Source organism: Solanum tuberosum, unplaced genomic scaffold (genome assembly GCF_000226075.1).
Source record: "Solanum tuberosum cultivar DM 1-3 516 R44 unplaced genomic scaffold, SolTub_3.0 scf00637, whole genome shotgun sequence".
Taxonomy (NCBI): domain Eukaryota; kingdom Viridiplantae; phylum Streptophyta; class Magnoliopsida; order Solanales; family Solanaceae; genus Solanum; species Solanum tuberosum.
Window position 1 is genome coordinate 114,015 of NW_006239590.1, and position 24,295 is coordinate 138,309.

A 24,295-nucleotide genomic window follows, 5' to 3' on the forward strand; every position below is an offset into this window, starting at 1 on the left:
AAAAAAAAAAAAAAAAAAAAAGGGAACACAAGATTTTTATTCAATGTTGACAAGGAGTGGTGCTCATGTATGTATTATTATCACACCATATATACAAAATATTTATTTTACAGTAATAACCAAATCGTAGGTACACACCCTATCTACACTTAGTAATGGATAGGAGGCATCATTTATCATGTTGGTCCAATAGAATTATGACACATTTGCACTTGTATCTATTATATAAAGATTGTTGTCCTTTTCCATTCCCCCCTATTTTTCTTTGATTGGGAATGTCTAGTCTAAAGGATTTCAAATTTGTGCTAGTCACGTTAGTGATGAATATATGGGTGTTTAATTCAAGGTATATGCCAAGTACATGGGGTTGGGATTGGGGTTGTGGTGCAGTGGTATGACTGTTTTATTTTTAATCAGAGGTCTTGATTCGAGCTAGCTTCGAATATGGATTAAAAAAATTTGGAATTCCCATGTCCAAATGAACTCTGCAGTGTACGATCCGAATTTAATCAGAACTCTAATATAGACTTTGGACACTGAGGGGTAAAAAAATGATTTTGACTTTTTAATTACACTAGAGAAGGGAATTACATAGACGTGGAGGGGCTTAAGTCTTAACATGATAGATTCTTATGCATTTTCATTTGATGATGGGAAATATTAACAACATTGAAGGCGATTTGAAAAATGATGAAGATATTATATAAAAATAAAATATCAACAAATGTTATAATGTACTATTAGTTAATGAGTCTATTAATTTGATATTGATGGAATACGGGTTAGTCATTATATAGATATAAAGATTGTCAACTAGATTCAAAGTACTTTAAAGATCTTAAAAAACTAATGAAAGAAGTTTTTACAATATACTTATAAAGTGAAAATTTAAGCCAAAGACGATTACATATTTAAATAGCAAATTGACTAGTCAAAACAATTTTTTTTACGAAACTAGGTTATAGTTAAGGATAGTTTAATCCATAAATATTCATTAAATGAGCAATAGAAATAAAAATTAAAACCCTTTCAGCAAGAATCATAGATTGGTTCCTCCTATGAGGAAAGAGAGCAAGAGATGTGTGTGGAATGGTAGCACTAGTCAAAATAGTAGAGAACTTCAAATTGTTTTTTGGAGTATAATCATCAGCTTGTCTGTCAATTAATATATTTTTTTTGTTTTTTCAAACATCAGATATAAAAGTGATGTTGTTCGGTCACCAATCGATTCAAGCATCAATTATAAATCTTCAGATGGAGGTAGCACTGATGATGAACCAAGTATCAAGTAGAAATCATATTTAGGATTTTTATTTTTTTAATATTGTTGTTGAATGACACTTTAAAATTACTATTTTGATTATGTAATTTTGGATTACTTTTGTTTTATATGATAAATATTTTGCTTAATTAATCAATTATGTTATGTTAAAATTATTAATTATAGGAGTTTAAATGTATAAGATGCAATAAGTAGGATGTAAATGTGAATTGATAAAATTGGAGAATATAATTAGTTACTCATATAATTATTGCAATAAAATTCAGCAGCCACGAATTGAATATCCGACTTGTTGGACAACAACACTATTTAGACTATATATTTTGGCATTAAAAAGATGCGACTTGTCATAACTCAAATGTAATCATACTCGACTTGTTGGACAACATCACTATTTAAACTATATATTTTGACATTAACAAGATGTGAATTGTCACAACTCAAATTTTGAAAATGCACATTTCCTTAAAATCATCATGAAGCTCATTATATCCAAAAATCACACATGAAATAGAAACCAATAGCTCTCTAGAGACTAGCAATTTCTTAAGTTTACTAATTGATGGATTCTAGAGAAACAAATGTATTTCTTCAATAGAAAGACAAAACAACACACATGTATATCTATTAGTTCAACTTTATATAAGTTTAAATATCTACTCGTGCACACCCAAAATTGAAGGACATAGATGTTAGTTGAGACCAAATTAAAGAACACGTTTATATATTATGTCTTTTGTATTCACAGACATGACCGTTTAAGGATTGATTCTTGGAGAAGTAGCGATGACCTTAATGCAAGTTTCTATCTTTCAGACCACAAAACCAAGAAACAGTAAAAACAGAGAAAATCCATCCTTCCTCATTGCAATCCATGCAGACAAGTAGTAGTAGTAGTAGATTAGTTGTTCCTAGCATCAGTATTCACGTCCTGAAAGTTCAATAGTACATAGTATCAGTTAGCAATTCACACGCAAACATCACTTCCATTAGAAAATTCAGCGTTATTTAAGCAAAGAGACTAGTTCCATTTCCCTGCAAACACCATTGATACATGTTGTCAAAGTTGCTTCCATTCAACTTCTAAGCAATGGACACAAATCAAATAAACCGCTGTAAACTAAATCTGATGTCTAGATGAAAAGTGATGCAACATCAAGCGGTTGTCATGCTGATCCTATATATTATGCTGCCAATAAAAGAGTAACTTGTTAAGAATTTACACATACATTGCAGGCCAATAATTTCTTGGCCTTCGCTATATGTCTCTCTTGTTTCCGCAATTAATGATCCACAGGGACATAAGTCAACAAATTAAACCACAATATAACGCGATGCAAGATTTCCATGTCTCTGAATGCTCTTTATTCTCACTCGATTTAGGGGCATAACATCTCCCTTAACGTCCATTATAACACAAACAAATGTACCGTTGTTAACTTATCTGATGTCTAAGATGGAACATGGTGCAACCTTAAGCGGTATACATGATCTACGATTAATACCAAAAAGGATAAAAACGTTAAGAATGAATTACAAGCATCACTTATTCTTATCCAACATTTTATGCTACCAAAAATGGGTAAATTAGTTGATTTAGAGCTGGAGTTTAATGTAGAAACCATCCCCTCCTCTCTAGTTCCAGTAAATCCAACTCGCAAAGAAATTTCATATTACACATTTTGGCTTCTTTCCTTTTTCTCCTCTATATCATTTCACTAATGCACAACAATAAGTTATCTAAATTTAATTGATCACAAAATATGCAAACCAACAAATTGAACCACAATTACACTGATATGCAAGTCAATCAAATTCTTGGCATTGTTTACTTACAAGGACTAGTTATTTTTCCTCATTATAGGTTGGTTATAGTATAACAAGTGGATGTTGCACTTGGAAATTCTTTAAGCCGGGGCTTTTATCTCTCACTCGGTGATACATAACATCGCACATATTTTAACTTTACTGCTGTAAAATTTACAACAGAACATACAAAAGTTCTTTCTTTAAAGTCAAATGTAGATACTCTGAACATGATAAAATAATTGTTATTCAAAGTAACAAAAATGTTGAGTGTCATTTAGGTTGAGGATGAAGACGCCAAGCACTTCAACCAAATAACTATTCTTCCAAGAAAATTGCTATCTCCGTGAAGCAAAAAAAGAAAATAACACTAACAAGACCTCCAAGAGGATATGGTTAAGACGGACGTAATATATAATATCTTGTTCTATACTTGAAAAGAAACAGAGTATAACAACACTTGAGAGATGTACAGAGAAGTCTTACTATTAATTACACAATTGTCTTCATCAGAGCTATTTCAACCTCCTCCGTTGTTGCATCCTTGATTTCTTCCGTTGAAAAAGGGGCCAAACTAGACTTTCTATGTAGATGCTTGCCTTGTAATCATAGTGGGTAACCTCTAGACGTGGGCTTCGTTGTACGATTGAGTGATCCCTTGGATTGTAAATTATGAAAGTTGAGCCAAACTGAAACAAAATTTCACCTTTATTTGACATGCACAAGAATAGACAACGATAACCGATCATAGGATCACAAGGAATATTGATGTTAAACATCTTTATCCAAGATTTTTTAACCCCATACTCCTTCAAAACCCACACGTCAACGTGAATTCTTTGATAATTACAAAACACAGAAAGATCACTTTCCAAAACTCCCAGGGTCCAACAAAAATCTCTCTCCATGGTAGGGTTGTTGCACTTTTCCCCATGTCCTCTCAGCCAAATCAAAAGAAATGATGTCCGAACCAGAAGTATGATAAATATCATTAGCCCAAAGAAGATTCCCATTCACAAACATACCCGACTTAGTACATATCTTCCCAGTCTCAAAATCATCTATACTTGTGCACGAGTTACTATTTAGACTATACATTTTAACCTTAACAAGAAATGAATAGGCATAACCCTCGTTATGGAACCCAACCACTACCTTATAATCACGATGAACCTCATCAAATCCAAAACCATACATGGAATGGCAACCAGAACACCATTTATCTCTACAATCAGGCAATTTCTTGAACTTCCTAATTGATGGATTCCATATAAACAAATATCTTTTTTGCAATAACAAGACAAATCAATCCATTCACAGAACCCACAATCTCAACAGATCTACGGGATTTTATCCTAGGATACTCCAAGTTCAATGCCTCAGTAACTGAGCCATTAATTAAAGAACTAACAGAACAATCCTTAAGATTGTACTTAGGTTGATTAAAACTCAGCATAAGCCTATGGTGAGTTAAATCCTCGTTATTAGCAGATTTACTGAGATGGGTGTTGATAAATTCAGGTGTAGACATTAAATCAAGCCAGGATTTTGATACAGACCTGAATTTCAAGAGGGGTTTTACGGGAAGGCTCAAGAGGATTTCAGTGAAGAGCTCTGCTGGCAGAATAGGAATTGTCATCAAGACTGAATCTTTAATTGAAGTGGAAGGCAATTGAGCAGAGTTAGTGCGTTTTCTTCGCTTTGGGTGTAGATTGGAAGCTTCATCTCCCTCAGATTCCGCCATTAGAGTTAAAGTAATTTGAGCTCTTGGAGAAGAACTACTACGTTTTGATGTTTAGGAGGTTTTTTGGTTAGGCGGGAAGATTCCTTTATTTTCCCTCGTTTTCTGATGAACGACGCCGTTTTGCATGCTTAAGGAATTCATTGGTATATTGTGTAGTCAATATCTAAAATTAGGGATTTAATTATTTTACGTTATCTGTTTTAATTTGCTATTTTTAGAACAACATTGAGTGTTTTTTTCTTCTTAATTTGTATCCAAATTATTGACTGAATACAGATCAATGTAATTTGAATATTACTAAACTCTAGTCCAAAAAACTGTACTAGTTATTTTGACAAAATGAATTTTAAAATTAAATGACTACTAAATTTGGAGATTTATTATTTTTTCCGAATCAATTAAAAAAAGATGTGTAATACAAAGTAAGACAGAATAAATAGCAAAATTTTGGCCTTGTTGGTATTACGTAGTGAGATATAATTTCTCTTGGGCTTGTTTGATTGGGGAACATGTTATTCTGAGATTAATTATTTCGGGATCAGTTATGTTGAGATTGTTAATCCTTCCTCATCTTTCAGAAATGTGTTATTGTTGTATTTAATCCACCCGTATAAAAATAGCATTACGATTCTGAAATAACTAATCCATAATAAAATATCCATAATTTTATTCCAATCAAACATTTTTTTAATTAAACATGAAAATAAGCTCAAGTTAAAACTAATCTCGAGATTAATTATTACTTGTCCATCCTACCAAACGAGCCCTTAAAATTAATCTTGCTCACATAATACTAGGTAAATTGAAACGGAGAAGTACCTAAAGTACTTTCGAATAATTTGGGGAAAATTCTCAAAGCACAAACACAAGGTTCTTTACTCGTTCATAGCAAAAATTGAGAGCTCAAATTTGTGCTACTCAAATGGAATCCAAGGAAGATGGAGGCTTCCATATACACCCAGATCTGGAAAAACCCACAAACCATTCTCAACTACCTTCAACTTCAATGAAAAATTCAGTCTTGATGACAATCCCTGTGTTGCCAGCAGAACTCATCACTGAAATCCTCTCAAGGGTACCAGTGAAATCGCTTTTGAAATTCAGGTCTGTTTCGAAATCTTGGCTTGCTTTGATCTCTAGCCCTGAATTTATCAACACCCATCTCAGCTTATCCACTAATTGTTGGGGTTATTTGCTTTAATTTCTTACCATAAATAGGTTTTCCTTTTAGGAAAAGATTTTAATATTTTGACTAGTCCTTTTCTTGTAGGAAAGGTTTTAGAACCCTATAAATATAGGCTTGTTCCTTCTAACTTAATTAACATTCACAATGTGATTTCGAACATTATCTTCAATCCATTGTCTAATATAGCCACAAACCTGCAAGTGCTCAAATTCTCATTTCTCATCCGTCATGGATTGGGGTTTATTAGAGGTAAACACAGGTAAATGCATTTTTTTGACAAATAGAAGATCTTTCATCTTGCCTCTCCAAATATGATAATTACTACTATTCAAACAAACCATCTTGCTCATATTTACCTCCATCATTCAAATCAATAATGAACAACAATCAATGCATTACACCTGCTTATTTCGATCCTAACAAGTGGTATCAGAGTCATGGTTCATTGATGGAACCATGTTAGAGATGGGTGTTCATCTTGCCGGGTATAGTTCTAGTCGCAACCTTTTTGACAGTAATAAAGATTTTGTTGGAGAAATTGTTTCAGAGAGGTTCTCTGTGTCGAGACATAGATTTGATGGAGGAGATTATGGAGAAGAGATGCAAGATCCTAAAGATTATGTAAAGAAGGTGGACAAATTTATTTTGTCAGAAATCCAGGCCAAGGGGGAGATTTGTTGGGGTTATTTGCCTTAATTTCTTACCATAAATAGGTTTTCCTTTTAGGAAAAGATTTTAATATTTTGACTAGTCCTTTTCTTGTAGGAAAGGTTTTAGAACCCTATAAATATAGGCTTGTTCCTTCTAACTTAATTAACATTCACAATGGAGTCCTAGGGTTTTGAGAGTTGCGGTTATGGAGGAGAATTTTGTGTACCTCCTTGTATTCCGAGTGAATTGGTTGAGGTTGTTTCTATCTATATTTTGTACTCTCATATTTTATTAGTGGGATTTGCTCATCTCCTTTGTGGACGTAGGTCGATTGACCGAACCACGTTAAATCTGTCTCTTTTGGTGTGTTTCTCGTTTATCTTCTTACTCGTGGTCTTCGAGGTTTGCTTTGCTAGCTTCTGCATTACACCTGCTTATTTCGGTCCTAACACTAATAACAACAAGGATTACACTCACCATTTGCTTACGATGAATTTTCGTGCAGCTATGTATGGTCTTTATGAGTATGCTCTTAAAGATTTTACTCTTAGTTCCTTACTTAATGATTCTGTAACTGAGGCATTTGACTTGGATTACCCATACAAGAAATTGCACAATCATTTTTCGATTGTAGGTTCTGTTAATGGATTGATTTGTCTTGTCATTGATGAATATGAATTGGTTCTATGGAATCCATCAATTAGGAAGTACAAAAATTGCCTGATTCTAAACCTACATTAATGAAGAAAGATTGCTGACCTTTATATGGTTTTGGATACGATGAATTCCACGATGATTATAAGGTAGTGGCTATTATTGTGAAATATAGCAGTCGGGATCAAGTTGAGGTCAAAATATATAGTTTACACAGTGATTCTTGGGAATGTGTGGATGAATGTCCGATTAAGAAGCTATTAAACATATCGGGAAAGTTTGTGAATGGGAAACTTTATTGGATTACTCATGGCCCTGATTTGTTTAATAGGTATAAAGACGGGAACATCATTTCTATTGATTTGGCTGATGAGAAATGGGGAAAGGTGGAGCAGCCCAACTATGGAATAGGACATTTTTCTTTGAGTCTTGGAGTGTTTGGAAGTGATTTTTCTATCTTTTGTGATAATATGGTTAGTCATGTAGATGTTTGGGTTATGAAGGTGTATGGGATTAAAGAATCTTGGACAAAGATGTTGAGTATCGAGTATCCTGATGATCCTTTTGTGGATTATGATTGTATGCATTTTCCACTTTTTTCATATCAAATAAAGGTGAAATTTTGGTTTGTTTTGGATCTAGTAAAGTCATGACATAATGTACTTCAGTTGATCAAAAAAGTAATACCATGACATACAATCCAAAGGATGACTCTTTCAGATATTCAAAGGTTATTAACTTTAACTTTGACGGTTGGCGTCTGGCAGAAATCTACGTTGAAAGCCTAGTTTGTCCTTTATCTGTGGAAGGAGAAAGAATGCAACAAAAAGGAAGGCTAGAAAAACTCAGGTGAACAACAATTAATCAATAAATGACTTGTAAGAGTTGCACTTTGTGCATTTTTGTCACATTCTATTGAATTCTGTTTGTTATCTCAAATATAAACAATGCATATGTAAATGGCGTCTTTAAACCATATTGCTCGAGGATATCGTTAGTCATTTTCCCTTCATGCTCTACTTTTATGAAGCAATAATTTTGTCTTCTACTTCAAACTGAGGGTGTAGTATGTATTTAAAATGTAAAGGCTAGTGGGGTGATGGGCGTGGGGATGAAGATGAGATGTGTTGGAGGAGGACTGTGAGGACACAATCAATGTGGAATGACACTTAGAACTTGTATTCTCTGCTTCCACTAGAGAAGTCATTTTCGGAGAACATTTTCTGGAAATGTGGATTGTCATAAGTTGAGCTTGTGGCTTATTGTTATCATGCCCCAAATGCAGTTGGTAGGGAAACAGAGCTTGTCTATTTGCTATTGGGAAACAGAGCTTGTCTATTTGCTACTGGAATATGCTAATAGGCCAAGTCATTTCCCTTTTTCTTGTAATATGAGATACCGCATAAGAAATCCCGTAATGCACATCACATTTGTGAAATTATGGATTCACAAAGCCATATCTTGAGCATGTGCGTCGTGTTTGATCCACATTTCCATGCTTTGAAGTTACTTGCTTTTATGGTTTATGATTTTTTCTGTGAAGTCAATCGGTCATGAGGTTCTAGATCTTCGGAATGAAGAAAGTAGCTATTTTTGGTGACCCCTAATTAACTTGCCTCGGCAAAGCCAAGGAAAAACCAGAATGTGCAATAAACAGAGCAAGCAAATAAAAGTTCTCTTTGCAATTTACAATAAATTCCGGGTATAGGAATTGCTATTTTGGATATGGTGAATGATAGCTGCATTGGCCATGCTACTTTTCCTACAAGTTACTGCACAGTAATTTGAAAGACGACTGTATCTTTGAATGGAAAGTTATCATTCGCTAAAATACGAAAAGAGGAGCTTCATGTAGCTAGTCTGCTGAAGGGGCACTTATCTTCTATAAAGGCATAATACATAAATATGTTCTTTAACTTGGTCGCATTTCGTATTTATGTTCTTCAATTTTGGGTGTGCACAAATTAACACTTTAACTTAAACAAGTTGACACTTGAGTCCTATGTGTCATAATACACGTAGGACATCATGTATGACACAAATTGCCATGAAGGATGTCATGTAGGACGTGTTGTCTATTTGTTCAATTTTATTACAAGTTTAAGTATCTACTTGTGCACACTCAAAGTTAGAGGGTATGGATATGACGTAAGGTCAAGTTAAAGGGCATATTTATATATTATGCCTTCTATAAAAAGCACAAACTTTAAATTTTAAATCAACTTACTACCCATTTTGAACAGCATAATATGTTTGACGCGGGTCGATGTGTACTACCTGTGACTTTACTCTCAATCTTAATTTCCTTTTGTATTAATGATAGACTACATATATAGCTTGAAGTTAACTATCCTTTTATATTTATTACTATTGTTCACTGCATCGAAGTTGAATGGTAGCACCTTCGACCAGTGGCGGAGCCAATTTTTTTAATAAGGGGGTTCAAAATCTGAGAAGTAAACCCCCGAACTAGTAGAAGGAGGTTTGGCATCTATTATACATACCTAAAAAATAATTTTAACCATGTATAAATGGTAATATTTTTCGCTGAGGGGGTTTGGATGAACCCCCCTCATTATATGCTGCCTCCGCCCCTGCCTTAGACATGCATGCCTCAAGTATAGTTGGTAAGGGGATCGGTATGAAACTCGTCTTTTGTACTTAAAAAGGCAGAAAATTTCTGATGAAAACGATTTTTGCTGCGTTCTAAATGTAGACTGTGCATAGGAATGGCACTGCATGCCTTGCTTTCTACCTATACTCTGTTTTAATTATGTCGTGTGATATATCAATGTGAGGTTCTTTATTAACTGTTGTGTATTATTGAGATTTCAGGAAGTGAAAGTTGCTCACTGCCGACTGCTTGAATCAGAACAGTGAAGAATGGCTTTTCCCGGCTCTCAATGTTCATCGAATGTACTCTTACTTCGTTGTAGCTTGAACAGGTCATGAACAAGGTCGAAAATTCTTCTCCTTCTCCTGTATTACTTTTGTATTTTGAGATTGGTCAGAACTACATATTGAATCTTCTCAGAAATAGAATTGGTAGACTACCAATTCTGAAGGAACTGAAGTTACATCTCTTTTCCATTCAATCGTTCTTATGCATTTCCAGAAATAATTGGTATTCTTCATATGTTAAAAATAACATGTAAAAGTGAAAAGTTTATTTTTGAAATAATGGATAACTAAAAGTGAACAGAGGAGTAGATGTATCTTCATTAAATTACTTAACTATGATAAATTATACGGAAAATTGTCAAAATGCTTGTTCCAAAAATGTCCTATTATTATTTTTGGTAAAGAAATGTCCTTTTTCTAATACATTCTTTTTCCTAATAAAATTATTGTAACCATTGTTAATTTTTATGTATGTAATCCATCATTTATTTTTATTTAGATAACGGTAAAAAATTCCTAATAAAAAAGAAAATAAATATTTCTCAATATATTTGAAATTGAAGGTGTCACGCCCCAAACTCGAGGGGCGCAACTGGCTCCTAATGCCAAAACTCAGGCCCGAGCTGACCCTGTTGAACCATTTGCTATTAGCGCATGACAGTCACACGCAATCAAGAAAAGAAACAAGTATATCTCGGCTTACAACTAAGCCCTCGACCGGCAAGACCCCTGTCAACTGATCTACAAAAGAAACAGCTACTCCCAGAAGATCATATAAATAAATAGCCAACTAGCACAGAAATCCTGATTGGGCCGTCGAGGCCACCATGATATCTATACCAAAACTGAAAGCAGGTATATATCAAGACAATACATCAAACAGCTCACAAGCTTCAGCAAACCAACAAACTAGGCCAGTATGGCCATAACGTAACTATACACCCTACACACTAGTCTACAAGCCTTTAAGAGTAGTAAAGATTGGCGGAACAGGGCCCCAGCCTACCCATAAAGATATATACAACAAAAGGTAACAAACCTCCCAACTCTGGCAGCTCCGGAGGAAAGGGGCTAGCCAATCAGATAGAAGTCAATCCTGCTGCTGAGGAGGTCTACTGGGTCGTTTGTCGGGACCTGCATGCATGAATGCAGCGCCCCCAAGGAAATGGGGCGTCAGTACAAAATAATGTACAGAGTATGAAAGGCTATAGACTAAGTGAGCAAGTATCATAATATACCAAAAGCAATCACGTAAGGAAATCAAAATTTTTGATAAGCATGCTAACCCGCTACTGAATCTGAAAAAATACACAAAATGATCAAACATCAACCTAACTAAGCCCCTATAAGCTCGGCAGGTACAACCAACATACCACCTACCTAGGGCCCCATAAGCCCAGAAGGTACCAAACAATCTATTCGGTAGCCCCTTGTCTTTGTAAGAAGTCACATAGCCCTTTTTGGTAACAATATAGTCCCGTAGGTAGCACATAGCCCTCTTAGGCAACATTATAGCTCTGTGGGTTGCACATAGCCCTGTAGGTAACACATATCCCTCTTTGGTGTCAAAATAGCCCCGTAGGCAACACATAACACTCTTTGGCATCAATATAGCCCCGTGGGCAACACATAACCCTCTTTGGAAATAACATAGTCCTATTAGACAACATCATAGCCCCTATAGGCAGTTCATAGCTCAACAACTAACCACAATAGCCTCAAGGGCGACAACAAACAATTGAATAGGCTAAAGGCGAGCAATTTAGCTATAAACAATATATATAATAATCTCCGAGTCGTTCCTAACTTAGGGTTGTTCTTAATAGATTATGAGTCCCTAAAATGAGGGTTTATAACCGCTCAATCAGCCAACCACTCACAATTACATCTACAAGATCACTAACATTAACTACCTCTAAGGAAACATGTCGAACGAAGGGGATAACCTTAACATACCTTTCCAATGAACGCTCGAAAGACCGTAGTTCCTTTACGAAAGTTGTTCCTTATGTCCTAAGCTTCACAAACACTATATATACACAGCTGGTACGCGCCTATAAATAATTCATAATTAATCTTAAATCGGTAGATTTGCCATATTGCCCCAACTTGTCGAAATGTTCGTAGAAATTCATAAAACAATCATAAAAGAGTCCCGAGATAATTATCTTAGTTAACCAAGTTTAAACCTTGAAGAAACACCAATAACTACAAATTTATATCTTCAAAAACTAGCTCCAAACGCAGCTAATAGAAGGGAAAAACGATTGCCACGTGTAGAGATCACATTTCTAGGCACGGGGGCAACGTTTAATGGTAGAAATCGTCAAAAACTAATCTTCATCATGCAAGAACTCCATAGGAACCCTCTCTTAAGCTTTATCTCTGGTTTGGAAGTGAAAAGAAATGTTTTCATGGCTTAAAACGTTGAATAAGCCGACATACTATATTTTTTACCCGACCCGGATTCTTCCCCGGCAGTCCGTAGTAAAACCCTCATAACTTTTTATTCCGATGTCGGTTGGATACAGGGTTTTATGCGTTGCAAACTAGACTCGTAGGCCTTCAATTTAATGGGTTATAGGCCTTCTAACTCTTTATATATTGGGAGAAAACATCCAAGACATTTCACTCAAATTTTAGAGAAATGTTTAAAAAGGAACTTACGATAACTTTCGCCAACTTTTATTTTGCCACTTAACTAACTTCAAAACTTGAGAAACAACCATTGAACACATAAAATATGACATACCACATCATTCTTAATTTATTACCCACCCTCCTTGTCTTTCCACAAAGATACGAGTTAATTTAGACGTTTTGAAAAGTCGGGGTGTCACAAACGGATGATAAACACTTATTAATTATTGATTTTAAAGTTAAGATAAAATAATTATAATGATTAATGCATAAAAAGATATAGTTTATTAAAATGGTCCACGTTACCAAATATCTTTAAAATATCATCAATGAAGTTATTGCTGACCATTTTTTCATATTAACTTCAAAATTAAGGAATATATTGGCAAATTGCAATAATGATTAAGAAATAAATATATTTTCTATTTTAGTAATATATTTTAATAATTATATAAATGAGAAATAATGATGCAATTAATATGATATTATATATAAGACATATATTAGTTAAGAAAATATAAAATGTAACTCTATTTTAATTGATAAAAGGAAATTAAAAAGAAAAAAATTGTTTTTTTTTTCACTTTTCTATTAGTTTAAGGGTTTTAAAAGAAAACAATTACATAAAAATCTTTAAAAACAATATTTTATTAAAATTAATGTATTTTAAAAGATATATCAAGTAGGAAAAGGTACATTTGTATATGAATTACCTTGTTTGATATGAAAACTTGTTGATGCAAAGAATACAATTTGAATAATAGTCAATATAATTGCAAATCTGATTTTATCTTCACTTTTTTGTAATTAACTTACCTAGTTAGATATGGAAAATTATTTATTTAAAGAAGCTTAATTTGAATAAAAAATCAATTGCATATCTAATTTAGCCTTCACTTTCATTATGTCTAATTTTATATTTGACTTATCTTGTTTGATATGGAAATTTATTAATTTAAGGAAATTTAATTTGAATAAAAATCAATTGCATACCTAATTTAACCTTCACTTTTACTATTTTTCTAATTTTGTATTTGACTTATCTTGTTTGATATGGAAACTTATTAATGTAAAAAAAATCTAATTTGAATAAAAATCAATTGCACACCTAATTTATCCTTCACTTTTATTATGTCTAATTTTATACTTGACTTACTTGGAAACTTATTAATGTAAGGAAACACAATCTGAACAAAAATCAATTGCATACCTAATTTCCCTTTCACTATTTTTTTTAGTATAAATGGGAGTTTGGTATTGTGCTATTGGTACACCCTTATTCCATCTTCCTCTAATATTTTTGGGATCTTTTGGTTTGAGAAAAAAATTGGATCTTAAGAAGTCAACACTTGGATTCATACTAAAAAGTAAGTTATTTCTTTTCTTGGTGATTTGAAGTTATTTAGTTTTATTTCTCTCCTGTCGCTTAACGTTAATCCTTCTATTTTCCTACAATTGTTTCATATGCTTAAATGACTTTGTTTGGACCCGTCTCAGGTTAAGGTAAAAAACAAAATCAAGAATTTTTAGTTAATAAAATTTAATTAACAATTCTTTTTTTTTTGTGCATTCTAAATAAATTATTTTTAAATACATACTTTTAAAAAAAATAAAAATAACCCCTTGAGCTTTTCCCCAATCTGTAACTATAGTGGATATTCCCTGAGTGAGACCTTTGAGAAACACTTTTAAGACATGCTGAGAAATAATGACATTTCGAAGACTTGTTTTAAATTCGTCAAACCACATCAACCCCTTTCTTCTTCCATTAGAGAAAAGTGTTCCTTTGTTGAAGGACTATTTTTGCAGCAAAAGTTTAATTATAAGGACCATAAGTTTAATGCAGAGTGTTAACTTTTTCTAGTTCGACTCTTTCTATGACACTAATTCCCCCCCTCCCCCCAATTCAAACGATTTCAGAATTTTGCTCTCCTTTAGCCCTAATATGAGTTTCACTACTCTTCTTCTTTGCTTGTTAGGTCGTATTCTTTTTGTTTCATGATGGTTTTTTTTGCTTTGATATAACTTTTTTTTCCAGTTTGATTCAAACATTCATAACGCCTTGTCGTGTTGGTGTTAATAATCATGTAATATGTTTGTGTTTTTGTAAAATTGTCTGCTATTCTACTGGATTTATAGGATGAATTTTATGTTGTGTCTACTTGTAGATGTCATTTGTGCCGGTAGAAACAAGTACCTCAAAGAAGTTTCAGAAGAAGAAACTTCATCAGATGATTGATATTAGATCTCTATCAGTGTTTAAGTGCCTAAGAGTTGATAGCATCAACAATTTTCGTCCATCTGTTCGTCAAAACAATGGAAACACTGTTCAACAACATGATTTATCGATTAATCATAAGTTGAATGTTCCCAAAATTTCATCAATTTATTCAAGATGTGAATGGTTTTCAAATGGTGGGCGTATTATAGATGGAGAGCATATTCAGAAACGAAAACAAGTTAGAGAGACTCTCAAACATTTTGCTTATGAATACACTAAGCTTTTGCGAGAAAACAAAGCAGAAAAACAAGGAAGACGCTCTAAAAGAACAATCAATATAAAGGCTGCAATGATTTTGAGAAAACAAGGAAAGTGGGTAAATTTTGACTGGGCATTTGGCCATGCTCCTGGAGTTGAAATTGGTGATCAATTCCGGTTCAAGGTACAACTTGCTATGGTCGGACTACATCACAAAAATTTAAAGGGTATCGATTATGTGAATATTAATAGAAAAAATGTTGCAACTAGCATTGTAGATTCTGGTCTATATGAGAATGAGACCATATCTTCTCAAAAGTTCATTTATGTAGGTCAAGGAGGGAATCCTACAGTATCTGTTAATGCGAAAGTGGAAGATCAAAAGCTTCAAAGGGAGAATCTTGCCTTGAAGAACTCAATGGATTTAGGATATTCAGTAAGGGTTATTTATGGTCGTCCAAGAGTTAATGGTGAAAATACCGAGGGAAAATACATTTACTATGGGTTGTACACTGTAACTAGGTGTTGGCAAGAAAGAGGTCCAACTGGAAAATATGTTTTCAAGTTTGAACTGCAGAGAAATCTTGGCCAACCAGAACTTACTCAGTTAGTCAATGTCAATCATATCTATGAAAATGTTAACAAGGCAACAAAATCTACTATGCAGACAAAGTTTGTTATGGAGTATGATGTCTCGCAAGGGAAGGAGAATATACCAATCCCCGTTATCAATGAAATAGATGATGAGAGACCCCCACCTTTCACATATATTACGAGCATGCAATATCCTGATTGGTATTATATCATTAGGCCTCAAGGTTGCAGTTGCACAAGTAGATGCTCGACTTTTGAGCAGTGCTCTTGTGCTTCTAAGAACGGAGGCGAGTTTCCATTCAACCCAAGAAGCTCTATTCTTAAAGAAAAGCCTCTTGTTCATGAGTGTGGTCCATACTGCAAATGTCCTCCATCTTGCAAAAGTAAGGTTAGCCAACATGGTCTTCGGTACTATTTCGAGGTTTTCAAAACTAAATCGAAAGGATGGGGTTTGAGGTCATCAAATTATATTGCACCCGGAATTTTTATTTGTGAATATATCAGATAATTGCTTGATCATAAAGAAGCCAAAATTAGAATGGATTATGACGAGTACTTCTTTGATGTTGGCAACTATAATGAATATATCCCCAAAAGGAAGGTTGTAAGTAGTAAAGTCGAGTCAAGTTCTTTTAAAAGGAAGGATGAAGATGGATTTACTATTGATGCAGCAATATATGGGAATGTTGGTAGATTTATCAATCATAGTTGCTCACCAAACCTTTGTGCTCAAAATGTCATGTATGACTATGGTGATAAAAGAGTACCTCACATAATGTTTTTCGCTTCCAAAAGTATTTCTCCATTAGAGGAGCTTACTTATCACTACAACCACCGGATTGTCCATGTTCATGATATAAATGGAAATTTGAAGAGAGAGAAGGGTAGATGTGGCTCTCATAAGTGCAACGGGAGAATGTAGTAAATTACTACTTGAAGTAGCGTGAGTTTACGATATTTTTGATGCATTATACGTGAAGTTTGTGTGCGTCTTAGGCATTTTTGTTATTAGATATGATGATGTTTGGCCTAATTTTGCAAGAAATCGATTTGAAGCAGTTGAAGTTGAATGTAGCTGAATCAGCAGGAATTTGGCAACCTGCGAGTTCACTCATGAGCCGTCATTCACTTGATGAGCCGTAGGTGGGAGTCGGGGGTCGATTGTTCAAGGAAGTCTGACCAAAAGTGTCGAACCACGGATGCAAATGACGGATCGTAGTCTTACTGATGGATCATGGATGTTAATCGTTGATTGAATCAGAGAAGAGGAGTTTCAGTACTTGAACAACGGAGAGACGAGACATATCGTGCATAGACCTACAGACCGTAGGTGATGACCGTCAATTGAAGACTAAGAATTTTGGCCAACTGCTGAACCACAGAGGAGACTCACGGACTGTTGGCTGATCCATGGTCTGTCGTTTGTTATCGTCGATTGAAACTACTCAAACCGAATTTCCTATATTTTCTTTTCCTATTTGGTTTAGGATTTAGTTTCAATAAATATAAGTTGTATTTTTCGTTTTTGGGTTGTTAGAATATTTGGGATATTTTGTTTCTATTTTGAGGATTATTTTGCAAACATTTTCGACAATTGATTCTCAAAGCTTTGTTTATGATATTTGTGTTTGATTTTCAATTCAAGATTACGATATCCATCTTCTAATTGTAAGTTCATGATTTATCTTATTAACCCTAACATGAATTGTGAATTTTCAAGCATGAGTAGCTAGATCCACAACTAGGGTTGTGGAAACCATGAGTAATCAACAATGTATGACTATCAATTAAGTAATTCTAAAATAGTGTTGATGCATGTATTGTTAATCCTTTTGTTTAGAATGCTTTCTAGCGGTGCGCAACGTTAGAACTAGCTTCATTCCTACTTGCCGGACCAACGAGGTAACGAATAAGAAAGGGATTAAACAACGGAGATAAACAACTGAGATTTAGACGTGTTTAGCCGCTATCTAATAGCCTGACCCTAATAGTGCGAAGGCTAATCTGGTGTTAAGGGTAAGGGTTAGTAAAGCATACACCCGTAGACAGACCAAGTTGCGTGGTGAAATTCCCTACTTGGAGGACTAATCACTTAGGAATACCTAACTTATCAACTTTGCATGTTAACACTAGGATAAAGTTACTATTATTAGGAATACTGCGTTAAGAGCTAGTGTGGAACACATATGCCCTAGTTTTCATCTCATATTGATATCTCAAACTGTGAATCCTGTTTACTTGTTACTTATTGATACAAATCAACAAACTGTTATTTTGTTTACAAATCCCCCTTTTTCCCTTTTACCGGAAAAAGTTTGACTGAATGTAGATAATCGTAAGTTAGCCTAAGTCTAAATCATATTCCTCGTAGGATTGATCCTAATCTAAAAGTTAGGTTCTTTATTTGACAACGACCGCTTATACATCTTTCGGGAGGTGTAATTTGGACGTATCACTACTCATGTAAAACTATTCATCTGCACTTGATATTTGAAGTATGATTTTATAATCTATGTGCACTTTTCATGGTCAACCTTTTGATCCATTGTTACTCCATTTAGTTTAGTTATGCAAACTTTGATCTCGCGTAACTTGTATTGCGATTAATGTCCTACCTTTTATGGTTTTTTTTTTGTCTTGAGTGCAATAGTAGAATGACTTAGATGATTGTATAATTAACCACATATGGGAGTTAAAATTTATTCGTCCTCTTGGTTTTGGCTTATCAAGGATTAACTAGGTCTCATTTATTTTTATTAAGATTAGAACGTCAGAATTCAAATATTGAGATGTGTATTAAGATTTAGATACCTGAATTTGAATACTCATCGAAATATTAAAATGTTGTAAATTTTTTGAATAAAAATAATTAACATCATTTATATGGTTGTTGGTGGAGGAGATGGCTAATGATGACGGTTGTGGGTGCCAATTGGGAATGATATTGGCTAATGGTGGTGGTATGAGTAGTAATTAGTTGTGAGGATGATTAATAGTTATGGTTGATGGTGGTAGTTGGTAGTGACATCAAATAGTTGTGATAGATGAGAGTGATAGCAAATAATGGTGGTGACTAATGACAATGATTGACGATATATAATGACAATTGATGGTAATGATTGGTGGTTGTTGTAGTAATGATGATTGATTGTAATAGTGCCTTGTGGTAGTGGCAACTTATTGTAGTGTCGTGGCAAATGATGGTGGCTTCTGATAGTGGTAGTTGATAATGCTGGGGGACTACGACGGTAGTTGCGAATAGTGGGCGATAATGGTAGCGGTAAATGGGTGGAATCAATGAACTGTTATCTTTATTGAAATCTTTGACTAGACATCCAATTTTGTTATAAATCTTAATCATCCAAATATATTTAGACCCATTAAGGCCTCATTTGTTTTTTGATAAAATTAAGAAGTTTGAAACTGAATGCATATCTGAGTATTTTATTTAGATATATGAATTTGAATACACATATGAATATTAAGATGAGAAAAGACATAAAGTGACACCAAAAGTTGTCCTGAATTTATGAAAAGACACTTTAACTTTGTGGTCGTCCTATCACTCCACAAAAGTATTAAATACCTTTGTAAATATATCATTTTGACCCATTTTCTCCCTATGTTTGTTTGCAGATGACGAGCGTGAATGAGAAACTTTTCTTTCAAAACGAATTTAAAAGCGTTACATGTCAATTTTTTCTCTATTATTTAATTACTTACTCTTTAAATACACCATCTTTCCCAATTCTTACTAAGAAACCACTAAAGATTGGGAAAAGGGTAAAAAATACCCTCAACTTTATTTTATTAGGTGACTATGCCCTTACCGTTAAAATGAAGTTATTTTTAGCCTTGTTGTTATTAATTTCACCATAAATACCCCTCATTTGACGGAAAGCCCCAAATCAATCAAAATTACCCAATTTCAATTAAAATGACCCGTTTCTCTTTTAATCCAAACCCGACCCACTAAACCAAATTAATTCATACTCAATTAAAACCCCAAACCCATTTGTTTAATCTTCTTCATCTCCTTCCACCATTAAAACACTTAGGGGTCGTTTCGTAGACCACATTAAAACAAATAGTCCATGTATTATGTATGGTATTATTTAGTTCTATATTTGGTAGGAAATTGAGTCTATGTATAACTAATCCATGGATTAGTTATACATAGACTCAATTTCCTACCAAATATAGAACTAAATAATACCATACATAATACATGGACTATTTGTTTTAATGTGGTCTACGAAACGACCCCTAAGTGTTTTAATGGTGGAAGGAGATGAAGAAGATTAAACAAATGGGTTTGGGGTTTTAATTGAGTATGAATTAATTTGGTTTAGTGGGTCGGGTTTGGATTAAAAGAGAAACGGGTCATTTTAATTGAAATTGGGTAATTTTGATTGATTTGGGGCTTTCCGTCAAATGAGGGGTATTTATGGTGAAATTAATAACAACAAGGCTAAAAATAACTTCATTTTAACGGTAAGGGCATAGTCACCTAATAAAATAAAGTTGAGGGTATTTTTTACCCTTTTCCCAATCTTTAGTGGTTTCTTAGTAAGAATTGGGAAAGATGGTGTATTTAAAGAGTAAGTAATTAAATAATAGAGAAAAAATTGACATGTAACGCTTTTAAATTCGTTTTGAAAGAAAAGTTTCTCATTCACGCTCGTCATCTGCAAACAAACATAGGGAGTGTTTGTGATCTTAATTGAAGGTATAATTTATTGATATATCTATATATATATATATATATATATATATGTTTGTGCGGTTTTCTAATTTTTTGTATTTTGAACAATTTATAAAATTGAATACATTTTAAAATTACAACTTGCAATTTTTATGTGTAAATGTAGATGATTTAATCAATTTTACTATTGTTTACCTTCTTTTCAATTTTAAAAGTTCATAGTTTATCTTTTTATAAATTGAAAATTTACATTTTGTAAGTGATCAATTTACTAAGATGACAATTATTTATCCTCAAATAATTTAAGTGAAAAAAAAGGTAAACATGACAACAAAATTGTTCTTCTCATAGTTAGTTAGAAGGCCATACAAAATAATATTGTCCGGCAATTATTTACCTTAACCCAATTGCAAAATAATTCAAGGGTATAATTGGAAAAAAGTTTTTTATAAAGTTTTAATCCAAGCACAAGATGAGGTGGGAAACAATGAACCAAACACTTGGTAAAAATAATCCATGTATTACTAATTAATCCTTGCACTATTAATCCCTGCATTACTAATCTCAACATTACTAATCTCTGCATTATTAATCTTTGTAACAAACGACCCCTTACTGCTGAAATCGTCGGAGGTACTTTGCTCAATTTTTTTTTGGGAACAATTTCATCATTTCATTTTTAACATGGGAATTAATAAAACAAAGTATCACCAAAATCTATAAAGTGCTTAATACTGTCACATTTGGAATAACACAAATTGAAAGAAAGAACAATGTTCACCCAAAAATTATTAATAACTAAAAATCATTAAAAACAATAAGATGGTCGGAGTTTGAAATGAGAGTCAAATAATTCACCTGAAACGCAGTAAAATATAACAACAAAAAGAGCAAAACAATTAAAGAAGTAATTTTTGACGGAGTTAATTGTTGTTGTCGAAGCTGGAGGGCTGATGAGTTCTGATTTGCTGAAGATGCAAAAAAAATCATGAAAGGGAAGGGGAAGAGAATCATCAACGATGGTGGTTGCTTGTTGCCGTTGGGTTTCACGAGCTCATGGAGTTGAGGATGTTCGCGGTGGTTTTTCCGTGTCGATGAGGCGGCGGCGGAAAGGGTTGTTTTAGGGTGGTGATTTCTGGTGATTTGGAGGTGAGTGGTGGTTGTTTGAAGGTGTTTCCGATGTGGTTCACCAGAGTTTCTGGTTGGAGAAGGAAGATGGGTTGAGGGAAGTCGACCAGTGGGGTCGATTTGGGTGTTTTCTGGTGACATTTTGGCAGGAGAAAAGAGGCAGTAAATGGTGATCTGGTTCGCCGGAGTTGGCGTCTGGTTGTGAGATGGTTTACAGATTGTTTTTCGCTGGAGTGGGCTGGTTTCAAGTGGGTTTGGTCGCCGGCCAGAAAGTGGATGATGGTGGCTGTGAAAGCGGAAAAAAATGAGGTCGTTTAGGGGTGGTTATTTGGTGGCTGGACAACAGCGTGGAGAGGAGAGGCTGGTCGGAAAAATGGGAAAACAAAGGCTGAAGTTATTTCTTCTTCCTCCCCTATTTTTCCTTTGTTCATCTCTTGGGTTAAGTGTTAGTGGGTCGGGCATGGGTTTAAAAATGGGTAACAGGTCATTTTTTAAGATTGGGTTAATTTAAGTTGATTTCGGGCTTTCCGTCAAATGAGGGGTATATATGGTGAAATTAGTAATGACAGGGGTAAAAATAACTTCACTTTTAACGGTAAGGGCATAGTCAACCAATAAAATAAAGTTGAGGGGTATTTTTGACCCTTTTCCCTTATATATTTTATAAAATAAATCATCTTCTCTCTTGAACGAAATCTACCCAAAAAGGTAAGAACATTCTAACTTCTTGTTAATTTCCAGTTACTCAAGGTTTAATTTCTTTAAAATTTGAGAAATCAAGTTATCTTTAGGTTTTGAGGGAAACTATTTTTATAATGTCAAATACAATCTTGAATCATATTTATAACGACTAGAATGATCCGAAGTTGCGTATGAAAATACGATGTAAACATAAAGACTTACTTTCAATGCAAAATAAAGCAAACTAAGCAGATAATCTTCAATTTCTTGTGTAGTTTGAGAAGGAAAAAATGAAGAGAAAAAAAGTGAGAAATGGAAATATAAAGAAAGAGAAAAAAATATCAATTATATTGATAGGTGAAACATTTTGGGTTGAGTTAAACCAGTTTTTATGTAGTATTTAAATTAAATTAATTAATTAAAGAAGGGGGGAGGGTGCATCACACACATATTCAAATTATCTCGGTTAGTATCATTTTTTATGTTGTTACCTTTGTCAAAGAATAATTTAAATATTTTTTCTATATTATTAGTGATTTATTGAATTTATTGGTAGAATTATTGAAAATTTTATTTTTGCTTATTGTCTTAATAATAAAATTATAAACTAAACTTATATGAGATATTACACCCAGTAGATTTATGGAACTTACAACTCGTATTTTGGAGCTTACCCCCTCACCCCATGTCGCATAAAATGTCTCATCTCATGCCCCTAAACACTGCATATAAGATATAATAAGAAGGATACAATTAGAACTTATTATAGTGCTAAAACTTTTTTTTTTATTTCACTAGAAACAAAGGAGCTCCAATCAAGTGCATTTTTTTTTACAAACTTGGGGCAAAAAAAAAAGGAGACGACATTCGAAAATAAATAGTCATTATATCTAAATAAATTTTTAAAAAAATACACAATTGCATGCAACTCCATTATTTTTGTCAAACTTTTTTATCAGACTGAAAAAAATGAGACTCTAAGTTGTTTTCCCCCCAATTATTTTGTCATGATAAGAAAATACACAATTAAAATAAATAATTATTGTATTTAAAGAAGAAACACATAGTTTGTACTTCATTATTTTTTACGAGACAACTTTTATTTGGCTAAAATAATGGAGTTCAAGCTATAGAAAGCATCTAATGATGCTTGCATTAGGGTATATGGTCTACATGACTACATCACACGTCTTATAAATATAAGATGCTTTGAGCACTGAACTGTTTTTCTCATAAAATCCGAGTCAAGTTTCTTTTTTAAATTTGTTTGAAAGAAAAAATAGACCGTTATAAACAAATTAGTTGAAGCAAATCATTATTACACTTGTATTCCTTGTGAAACCAAACATGTATAATAGGAAAGGGAGATTTGTGAATTTTAATCCCAAAAATAAAAGATGAAAAGAGTGCAAGGGAAAAAAAAAATTAGGCCGACTTAAGAATTATACCAAAATTAGGATCAGTAATTATGGTAACTTTGTTGGTTTAAATTTTAAGAAAACCCAATTTGTATAGGAATCAATTGCAGAGCTTATTGTATAAATAGGACCTTATTGGCATACCGTTCCATACTAAAGCGTTTTGATCTTATGAAAGCAAGCCAAAACTTCAAGTAAGTTGTTTTGAAATTCTTTGGTTTAATTTTTCTTTTCTTTACATTGTTGGTTAATTTTATGAGATTGCTTCGATAAAATTCATAGTATCTATTTTTTCTTGAACTGAACCGGCCCAGCTTGAAACCGGTCTCCCAGATTCATATCCGTGCCTCTTTCTATGGCACTAATTTCCCTCCAAATTCAAAGTTAGAAATTGCCATTCCCCCCCCCCCCCCAATTTTTTTCTCT

The 24,295-nt window shown here is 33.6% G+C and overlaps 2 protein-coding genes and 1 long non-coding RNA gene across 3 annotated transcripts in view; all 3 read left to right on the forward strand.

Moving 5' to 3' along the window:
* The first annotated feature begins 5,621 nt into the window (after positions 1-5,621).
* Positions 5,622-10,522, forward strand: LOC102589214 (uncharacterized). Its single transcript, XR_368909.2, has 2 exons — positions 5,622-5,936; positions 10,159-10,522. It is a non-coding gene; the product is annotated as an uncharacterized lncRNA (long non-coding RNA).
* Positions 10,523-15,032: 4,510 nt separating this feature from the next.
* Positions 15,033-16,445, forward strand: LOC107058854 (histone-lysine N-methyltransferase, H3 lysine-9 specific SUVH6-like). The gene has a single exon (XM_015305040.1). It carries the CDS (start codon positions 15,033-15,035, stop codon positions 16,443-16,445), a length of 1,413 nt encoding a protein of 470 aa, XP_015160526.1.
* A 7,573-nt stretch (positions 16,446-24,018) lies between these two features.
* LOC102589438 (histone-lysine N-methyltransferase, H3 lysine-9 specific SUVH6-like) overlaps positions 24,019-24,295 on the forward strand; it is a 3,305-nt gene continuing 3,028 nt past the window's right edge. Inside the window, exon 1 of the mRNA XM_006366665.2 lies at positions 24,019-24,063. The gene's annotated coding sequence lies outside the window, so the exon portion shown is untranslated. The remainder of the gene's footprint in view (positions 24,064-24,295) is intronic.

What these genes read in the sequence shown, in the direction of transcription:
- LOC107058854 (XM_015305040.1), top strand. Translation starts at nt 15,033, where the DNA reads ATGTCATTTGTGCCGGTAGAAACAAGTACCTCAAAGAAGTTTCAGAAG.